Source organism: Carcharhinus amblyrhynchos, chromosome 17 (assembly GCF_965287045.1).
Source record: "Carcharhinus amblyrhynchos chromosome 17, sCarAmb.v2.hapA, whole genome shotgun sequence".
In the NCBI taxonomy this organism is placed as follows: domain Eukaryota; kingdom Metazoa; phylum Chordata; class Chondrichthyes; order Carcharhiniformes; family Carcharhinidae; genus Carcharhinus; species Carcharhinus amblyrhynchos.
Window position 1 is genome coordinate 18451843 of NC_137340.1, and position 10905 is coordinate 18462747.

The following is a 10905-nucleotide window of genomic DNA, read 5'->3' on the forward strand; positions in this document are numbered from 1 at the left end:
AGAAGCCAGCGTATGAAAAATGATGTAATGTAACCAGAAATTTGGGAAACTGTTTTTTTGAATAAAATGTTTTAAAAAGGACGAAAGGATAAATCCGACAGCTACAGGCCACCAGCCTAACATCCGTGGTCGGAACAACTTCTGAGATTCGTGTGTGTGTAAGGGGGCTGGGGGGTGGTGGGGGGGAGATAATTAACATTTGAAGTGTAAAGAGATAATAAATGAAAGGCAGGACTAATTTGTTAAAAGCAAATCGTCTTTGACTAACTTGATCAAATTCTTTGATGAAGTAATGGGAGTGGATTGCTGAGGCCAATGCCGTTGAAATGTATATGAACCTTCAAAAGGCTTTTGACAAAGCACCGCATAATAAACGGGGAGATTAAAGGGAATTGGAACAGTTGTTTTTCAGATTGGAGGGAGCGAGTAGGGGATGTCTCCCATGGAGAAATCCGCCCTCTAATTAATGATCTGAATTCAGGTATGGGCACAATTTTAAGGTTTGCAAGTGACACAAAAACTGGGAAATGTAACAAAGATAGGCGAGCAGACTCCAGACCGATATAACGCAGACTGTGAAACGGGGATATATATGGTAATGAAATGTAATGATGTGGGTATGCCGGCGTTGGACTGGCGTAAACACAGTAAAAAGTCTGACAACACCAAGTTTTAGTCCAACCGATTTATTTGATAATAGACTCACAAGCTTTCGGCTCTGTCTGAGGCCAGAACTCTCATTCACCTGACGAAGGGGCTAACCCCGAAAGCTTGTGAGTCTATTATCAAATAAATCAGTTGGACTAAAACCTGGTGTTGTCAGACTTTTTACAATGAAATGTAATGCAGAGTAATGTGTAAATGATTCATTTTGACTGGGAAATTGGGAAGAGTTACAAAATGCTTATGGATGAGGCTGCTTATTTTCTTAAACCAAGGCTAGTCTGTCATCTCAGGGGCAAATAAAAGATCTCCTGTCATTATTTAAAAAGAGCAAGTGGTTCTCCCCAGATGATCTAACTAACGTTACTAAATTCATTGTTGTTTGGGGAATCTCACCTGTCGCTCCTTCCGGCCTACCATGATTCCTCAACACCTAGACCTCAATTTTAAACTCAAGTTGTTTAAATCCTTTCCCTCCCAGTCTGTACAATCTTCTTCAGCCTGATACCCATGTGGCTTCTGCCTCTGGGCCTCAAATACATCACAACTCGCAGCCCTCTACCACCCATTTCCCACCACTCCACACTCCCTATGCTCACTAATAAAGACTGGGCCTTGAATCATCCTGGCCTTAAACTCTGGATTTCCTTCTCCAAAGCTCTCCATTCCCGCCCTCCCGCTTAGAAACACATCTTGAAACCCACACTTCGATATGGTTTTAGACATCTCTTTCTGAGGCTGCACAACATCTGCCTGAGGTGCCTTCAAACCTGCTTCAATGTTAAAGGTAAGATAGAAATACAGATTGGTGGATGTCCTTTTCAATCTTCCATTCCCCCTCCTCCACCCGCTTCCCCTCTCCACTCCTGTCTGGATGATCTATTCATATATAAATGAAATAGCTTTTTCCCCAAAAGATATACTTCATTCATAAGAAATCTGCAAGACCATTACAAACATTTGGAAATGGCCATCACACAAAAAGGTAGTGATATTCAGGTTATTTATATACATAAGTAAGACCCTGAGATGATTCTATACAGCAAAATAAATGTTTCAGACAATTTGCAATGATCCTTACAAATGTTGCGAAGTTATTTTGAAGGTTGACTACATAGAACAAGTTGTACTCCGACGTGCTTCAGTACAACAGAGACACATGTAATATTCACTGTATGCACTCAGTCATATATATTCTTACATGGATATTTATTAAATAGCGTTGATCTTCACCGATGGAAGAAAGCACTTTTAAATCGCCAGTGACATACAGCTGGCGTCAGATATATTCACTGTGAAGTTGTGTCCAGAGCTGATTCGGTGAAGAATGATCATTTATTTCCATTACAATGTGATGAGTGGAGGGATGCCGAGGAAACGATCCAGTCCAGTCCCTTTCATCTGTGCCTTTGCTCGGCAAAATGAACCCCCATCTTGGTCATATGTCAGCTGTTGGTAAGTGATAACGATGCCTCGCCCTTCGATCCGAGGCATGATTAGCTCCTTTCACCCATAGTCTTGCCCCTACAGTTAAAAACCTTAGCAAACTAGGTCTATTATGTTCCAAAAACGACCTCAATAGAAAAATTTATTTTTTTTTAAACTTTATTCCAATCCAATCAAGTCAAATTAAACCCAATTCAGAGGCCCAACAAGTTGGGACATTCCCAATCCAAGCTGACAAAACAGGGCTCTCACCTCCTGTCTTGGGCTTGATCTACATGATCCAAGCTGATTGAAGTAGGCAATAAAAAATGTGATAACTAAGCAAAACACTGTCACAACTAGAAAAAGGGTTATCACATGTTTATGCTAATCAAATCGAAACTTTGACCCCCCCCCCCAATATTCTTAATCATTTTACAACGGAGTTATTGACAGTTTCTGGCCCTGAAATCGTCACTTTCACCCCCAGGGTGAAATATGCTTTAAAAAGGCATCTCTTGAATGAACCCAACTTTTGTGAACCCGTTATAACGTCATTTAAGCTGATTTAGTAACAAGTGCCGCCCATTTAAATAGTTACGGATTCCCCCTTGTTATAAATGTGCTGTGCTTGGGGGCTGTCAGATAATGGTGTCTTGTAATGGCCTGGCGGTTTAGGTTCACAGTGTTTACCTCCAGTTAATTCATCACCGACACTTATCGTTATATTGATAATGTCATCTTATTTCTAGTTGAACTTGGCGCCACATCTCGATATCCCCAATTTATCACGTCGTGTATTCATGTATTTGCTGCCGAATGTTGCAAGGGATCGCTGGTGAGTCAACCCCCTGTTTATTGGAATCCTTGCTTTGATGTGGAAACAAATTTACTCATCGGGTGTAAAGGAAACGTCCCCATAAATACTCAGCTCTTTTTAAAACGGCGGCAGCTTTCTGTTTGTGTTCAACCCGACAGATGCTGGAAGGAGCATTTTCAGTGCAATGGCTTGCACAGAGCAGTCAATGTCTAAAGGAGCCAGGGCAGGATTTAGCCCAAGGCCAGAACCTGGGCAACCATTCGCCTCCTAACAGTAAAACGCTTCAAGGTGAACGGGAGACAGGACACTGTGACCTGTGCAGAGCTCAGACAGCACATGCCCAAGAGACAAGACATCCCATTAACAAGAGTGGCAGCTCAATAACAAAAAATAACCAAGGGGAGAAATCTCCACAGAAAGCTTCTGAACTCCTGAGTAAGTAATGATGCGAATCTCATAAATAAAGTGGCATGTGTTCATGAACTATAGTTTCAACTTTGATCTACTTTTCCACAGGTCTAATCGTTTTTTTTTACTAAATTTATTTTTGCTTTGCCATGCACCCGGACATTTTCTCTTCCACTTTCTTCGTCCGAAAACAAGATATAAAAACCAACCGGTTCAAGAACAGCTTCTTCCCTGCTGCCATCAGACTTTTAAATGGATTTACCTTCTATTAAGTTGATCTTTCTCTACACCAGAGCTATGACTGTAATACTATATTCTGCACCCTTGCCTTTCCTTCTCTATGTTCGGTATGCTTTACCTGTATAGCGCGCAAGAAACAATACTTTTCATTGTATCCCAATACATGCGACAATAATCAATCAAGTTTTTAAAAATGTTATTTATCAGGTTCTGGGCAGTTCTGTTCTATTTAGAGCATCCATTCACATTAATCGTATGATACAACTGTTTAGAAGGGAAAGCTAAATATTTTATCAGGTACCATAGAATCCTACAGTTCAGGAGGCCATTTGCATTGACCCCAATCCCATCTGGACTCTATCCCCATAACCCCATCTATTTACCCCGAGACATTCCCATCTCACACAAAGGGGCAATTTGGCATGGCAATCAACCTAACTCGTATATCTTCGGACTGTGGGAGGAAACCGGAGCACCCAGAGAAAACCCATGCGGAGAATATGCAGACTCCACACAGTGACCCGAGGCCAGAATTGAACCTGGGTCCCTGGTGCTGTGTGGCAGCAGTGTTAACCTAGTGTGCTGCTGTGCTGCCCAGGTAACCTGGTAAAGGGAGTTGTGGGGCTGCTATTTTAACCCAATAACCTCTCATTCCAATGAAAATGCAGAAGCCAGGGGCAGCAGAGGTTTGAGAAGTCAATGGATTGTCTATAATTGTCTCGCAAAAGCATGTTTTGACCAGACACAACCAGCTGCCTTGTTTGCCTTTCTGTACAGAAGCTGGAGCCCCCTGTAGACTGAGCGTCTCAGGAAAGACAGACAGTGACTTCAGGAGCGAGGAATGGACTGATCGCCGGCGCCTCCGAACTGTCTTCAGCGTGCAACAACTGAGCAGACTGGAGTTGAGTTTTCAGTGTCAGCCTTACCCGGGATCTGATCAGAGACGGAGGCTAGCTGGAGAACTTCACCTATCAGAGACACAGGTGAGAGCTGGGATTCTTCCCAACCACAGCCACTTCCCAATCCTTGTTGCCTTCCCAATCTCAGACCCACATCTAACCATAATCATAGAATCCTTACAGTGCAGAAGCAGGCCATTCAGCCCATTGAGTCTGCACCGACTGTCTGAAAGAGCAATTTACTCAGACCCTATCCCCGTAATCCCATGTCATTACCCCATTAATCAACCTAATCTGCACATCTTTGAAGTGTGGGAAGAAACTGGGGCAACTGAAGGAAACCCGCACAGACACTGGGAAATTGTGCAAACCCTACAGAGACAGACAGCCAAGACCAGAATCATAGAATCCCTACAATTCAGAAGGAGGCTGTTTGGCCCATCGAGTCTGCACCAACCACAATCTCACCCAGGCCCTATTCCCGCAACCCCATTTATTCACCCTGCTAATCCCTCTGACACTAAGCATGGCCAAGCAACTAACCCGCACATCTTTGGACTATGAGAGGAAACAAAAGCACCTAGAGGAAACCCATGCAGACACGGGGAGAATGTGCACATCCTACATGGACAGATACCTGAGGCCGGAATCAAACCTGAGCAGCAGTGTTAACCACTGTGTCACCAAGCCACCCATAATAGACCCTCAAGTTTTTTAAAAATTACTCCATCATTAAAGTTACAAATGCCAATGCTCAGACTGGACTGGGCAAAGCTAAATCCATTCCTTGCTTGCTCCAAAGAACAAGTTCAAAATCCAACTGAATCCAATTCATGGTCCACACTAGAGAGACCTTTTTTGATCCAAGCTGACAAGTTTGGTATTGCACCCATCTTGGACTTGATCTGAAATTTCAGAGACTCGGCACCAGTAATCAGTCCATTCTTCGAATGTTTCTTTCAAATACACCCCAGTAACAATGAGCAACTAAATGACTGGGAAATCACTGGCGGGCCTTTGTCATTTTATAATCAGCCTGCCCAAGAAATAGGAGAATTTTCACCTTGATCTGCCAACTAACCTGGCCAGGATGGGAAATCAGCTACAAAGTAGCACAATGGAATAGCTGGCTAATGGATTGATGTACTGAACGGGAACTCTCAAAATGCTTCCATAAATAATAGGGAAGATTTTTGTCATCACCCTCCCCTATTAACACACTGCAAGTTCCTTGATCTCAGTTACATCACTGAAGGAATTAGAGTGCTGATGAAAGTTCATCACCAATCTGAAACATTAATCATGTTTCTCTCCATAGATACTGCCTAACTTACTGAATATTTCCAACATGTATGTTGTTTTCAAAATTTCAGATTCCCAGCTTCTGCAATACTTGTGTTTGTTTAAAATGGTGATGTTTTTATTTGGGGCAAATGGCCACATGAGCAGCAATTTTCACACTTAGACATCCCAGCAGAGGATAAGTGAAAGAGATTCACAAAAAAAACTTCAAACTTCAAGCAAATTATTGGGGATACTGGAATCTGAAACCAAAAGAGAAAATGCTGGAAAATCTCAGCAGGTTTGGCAGCATCTGTAAGGAGAGAAAAGAGCTGACATTTTGAGCCCAGACAACCCTCTAAGGGGTCTGCTGAGATTTTCTGGCATTTTCTCTTTTGGTTTCAAATGCAGTAAAATGGCAACAACAGAAAGTACCAGAATAGCCAACAGATAGCTTATGATTTTGAGTAAAGACCTCTCTTCAACATATTCTTACAGAGAATCTACATTTGAATATTACCCTAAATTTCCTCTTAACAATTTTGACAGTACTACCATGTAATTCTAGAAGTTGCTGCATTTATTTTACTGCCTTGAGGCATGGTGCTAACTAAAACATAAAATAGTCAAGAAGGAAATCCAACTGACTAGCAAGCAGTAAACACAGTGATTTACATTTGTGTTGTTAGAATGTTCCCATTGATGTCAATGGAGGTGATTAACTGTTCTCATGTTGTCCTCCACACTGAAAATCCCCCGCACCACACCCCCACCCTGAGCTATTTGACAGTATGGTTTAATCTGACATTAAATGCTCAATTGCTGAGACATCCTATTCCTTTGATGATATCAACAATTCACCCCCATTGCTACAGCAATCTGGTCTGATCTCTCACTCCCAAGGGCTGTTGAATTTGAAACAAAAAAAGCCTTCAAAATTCTCCCAGGTCCTTGATCCCAATCCAATGCACTCATTTCCCATGACTTCCATCATAAACAGACCCTAGGCTGTTATTTCTTTGGTATTAACTGTAGAATCCACTCATCAGTTCTCCCAGATACAGATACAGCTGGTGATCCCATTACTGCTGCATCTACTTCAAAACATCATAGCTCCCTTCTAATGCTCCCATGCCCAACTTCCACAATACCAGTCCTCCCACAGGTCAAACCCCCCTCTTTCATACTGATATTCCCAAGATTTTCCAAACCCTCCATCTCCACACGTGTAATGTCAAACTCAAACATGACCCCACCCTATTTTGAAAGTGAATCTTCCATTCAATAACTAGATTCAAAATGGTCAGAACATTTTGTGTCGACGTTAACAATATATTCCATTGGCAAATGTCCACTAGCAGCAGTCAGAAAATTACTCCTGTCAATACATAGCCACACAGAAATAGGTTTAAAGGTTATAATGTCACTAACACTCCGCAAGTAGCGTGTAGTAAAAGTAAAACTTGGCTTATGTAATTGGTGTCCTGTTTAACCCTGAGCTGAGCTTCCAACCGCATATCCTCAAAAGCAGCAAGGCCACTGACTTTCACCTCAGCCTCAGCACATCTGTACTATGACCCATCTTCTTGCCTTTTTTGCCTTTCGAATTGACTATTCAGTGCTTCCCTGGGCAACCTCCATTGCGCTTTCTATACACTTGAGCTCATCCAGAATGCTACTGACCAGATCCTAACTTGCACCATTTCTCTCCCACCTCCTTTCTTGCTGATTGACATTAGCTCTGTCAATGAGTGAGGCAGAACGTTAAAAATTCTCAGCCTTGTTTTTAAACCTTTGCTCTCTCCCCCAACGTCACAGCCTCACCCCTCCCTATGTCTAATCTCCAGGCACTTCATGATGTTGACTTCTTTTCACTTCTTGCCCATCCTCAATTTTTATCATTCCACTAGTAATGGTGGACATTCACCTTTCTGTGTCCTATGTTCTGGAATTCCTTCTCTAAACCCCTCTGGCTTTTAAAAAAAAAATTGCTTGCTCCTTGAAATCCAGCTCTTTGACTAAACCTTTGATGATCTGTTCTAACAGTTCCTAATATAGCTTGCTGCCCTATTTTGACTGATAATGCTCCTGTGAAGTGACTTGGTATATTTTACCACATGATGGCTTGTATAAAATGTAACTTGTCGCTTAGGCAGCATATGCTCTGAATCGCAGTGTCAAATTCCATTGAAGATCCACTAATACTTGTTAGAAACAAGCCTTCTTCTATTCTCAGTATATTATGGTAACCAATTTCAGCAGGGAAGCTGTTACAGTCCCTGGATTATGGAGGGGAAAATGTCAGCTTGAATTTATTCAGTATCCCTTGCTAGAAAATGTCCAGTGGTGTGAATTCTGTGTGAAGCGGGATCAGACTTTGTCGCACACTATCCAAATATTGAGTGGCACACAGACATTTTCTATCCCCACTCACACAGAAAGGAGTCACAATTTGAGAGAGTTGGTGAAGCAAGCTGGCAACTGGTCATATCCCTGTGAGTTCAGGGTGGTAGGTTGATCATTTCCTACTTGTTCATGCATCAAGGACATTGCAGGGAAGGCCAGCAATTATTGCCCATCCCTAATTGCCTTGGAGAATGATGGTGGTGAGCTGCCTCCTTGAACTGCTCCCATCTATGTGGTGTAGGTACACCCACAGTGCTTGCAGGATTAGGATCTAATGATATTTTCAGGGGAAAGCTGGAAGAAAAAGTAATTGTGATTGCTGGCAGGGTGGTACTGCTCTAACATTATTATCTTCATCATTCAGATTCACAGCATTCTGGAACTTAGGAACACAGGAATTAGAAGCAAAAGTCAGCAAATTTGGCTCTTTGAGCCTGGTCCACCATTAAATCAGATGATGGCTGATCTCTCCCTGGTCTCAAATCCACCTCCCCATCTGTTCCCCATATCCCTTTATCCCTTTTTTTATTGGAAATATATCCATCTCCTTCTTGAAATCATTCAACAATTCAGACTCTATCACATAATGGGGCAGTGAGCTCCACAAATTCACCACTTTCTGCAAGAAGTATTTCCTCCTCATCTCAGTTTTAAATCTACCGCCTCCCAACCTATACCTGTGACTTCTTGTTCAAGATTACCCCCTAAGGGGAAACATTTGGTCTACATTTACTTTAGCAAACCCTTTAAAAATGTTATATATCTCAATCAGATCTCCTCATCCTTCTAAACTCCAGGGAGTACAAGCCCAAGCTGTTTAATCTTTCTCCGTACGTCAATCCCTTCATTCCTAGAATGAATCTGGTGACCCTCCTCTGAACTGTCTCCAATGCCACCTGATCCAAATTAGGATGTGAACTTACAGAAAGCAGACACCTGCCACTACCTCCAAATGAATTTCTCCTGAATTTTGAGGGTTAGTCATAGTTGTTCTGAACTGTGGGAACTTTTGTCTATTCATTTCTTCCTTGTAAGCTTGCAATGCTACACCTCCCAAAATGTATAACTCAGTCTAAATAAGCAATATTGAGCAGGTATTTTCGCCACACTTTCATATTACAGTATTAAATAACAACACCAAAACTGGACACAATACTCCAGATGTGGTCTCACCAATACCCTAAACAATAATAACAACATTTCTCTACTTTTATACTCCAGTCCTTTTACAACAAGTGCTAAGATCCCATTTGCTGTTTTTATTACATGCCTGCACCTGCATGCTGTATGGCTTCTGATGTCAGTCATTCTATCCACATACTTTCCTACAAAAGGCACATCGCCATAAGGATTGTGGAGAGGAGGGCATGCAAGAAGGAAGACTTGACATTTGTACTTATGTACTTAAAATGGTACCAAACCCGATGGCATAATTATTGGTGGTGAACTGTCATTTTATATCCTTTTCTTAGGTCAAAACCTGGTTTCAGAATCGCCGAATGAAATTCAAACAACAGCTTCAAGATGCTCAGGCTGAGGCATTCAAGTCCAGATTGTTCCTTCAGTATTTCTCGCACCCATATGCCTCCATTCACAGTCAGTATCCCATGGCAAATTCCAGCCTCTTTCCTCATTGTGTCAAATTTGGACCTCACCACAACCAGACTTCTACCTCTTCACCACTTCTTGAACACCAGCCGAATTTACCTCAGATATGTGCAACAGCTCGTCGATTCCATCCCTACCTCAGTATCTAATAAAGGATTAAATGTACGGCAGCATCAGATACACATCAAAAGGAATCATTCTAAACCTTGCATCATGCAATATATTATAGTATATTTTTTCTCATGTATTTGACAATCATATGTGGGATATTATTACATTTATATGTATTAAATCATGATGTATTGGTATTGGTAAATTTTCATTAGCAATCAGTCCTGTATAATTCAGCCTAAATTAAGTTGTGCTACTGAGGGAAAATGCACTGATTTGCACTGTTGTGAGACACATTCCTCTTCACTGAAACTTGTGCAATTATATTTTTTAAAAGTTCTCAAAGGAGCTACTGCACAAATACATAGGAAAGTTGTATGTCGGAGCCACTATTTCTGAAAGCAGAATGCTGCTGGGGCATTATATCATATACACTATAATATAAATATAAAATATTTGGACTCATTTCCCTATGGTTTGCTTCAATCAATTTATGAGCAATGTATTTCTTTCTTTGTCCAATTTTCTTTCCACCGAACTCTTCAGATCCAAATTGGGATGTGAACTTATAGAAAGCAGACACTGGCCATTACCTCCGAATGAGTTTCTCCTGAATTTTGTGGGTTAGTCGTAGATGTTCTGAACTGTGGGAACCCATGCCCACTCATTTCTTCCTTGTAAGCTTGCAATGCTATACCTTCCAAGATTTATAACTCAGTCTAAATAAGCAAAAATATTTCTATGTTCCTTAATATTGATCAGATATTTTCACCACACTTTCATATTGCAGTATTAATCTAGAATGGAAGTAGCAATGATATAAGCAGAACATGGCAATAAAACATTTATAATGAGCTGTAGCGTAAAGTGTAAAGTGTAGCGTAAACAATACAATTCCTTCACCTTGGTTTTTAAATTGGCGTGGCTACTATTTGCAAATTAGAACATAGAACATAGAACATAGAACATTACAGCGCAGAACAGGCCCTTCGGCCCACGATGTTGCGCCGACCAGTTACAAAAACAATGACCCACTAGCCTATA

At 41.4% G+C, this 10905-nt stretch overlaps 1 protein-coding gene across 1 annotated transcript; it reads left to right on the top strand.

The window, feature by feature from the left end:
* Positions 1-3066: 3066 nt before the first annotated feature.
* Positions 3067-9899, top strand: LOC145354568 (homeobox protein vex1-like). Its single transcript, XM_080206031.1, has 3 exons — positions 3067-3343; positions 4343-4539; positions 9615-9899. Exons 1-3 carry the CDS (start codon positions 3067-3069, stop codon positions 9897-9899), a joined length of 759 nt encoding a protein of 252 aa, XP_080062157.1.
* Positions 9900-10905: the final 1006 nt, after the last annotated feature.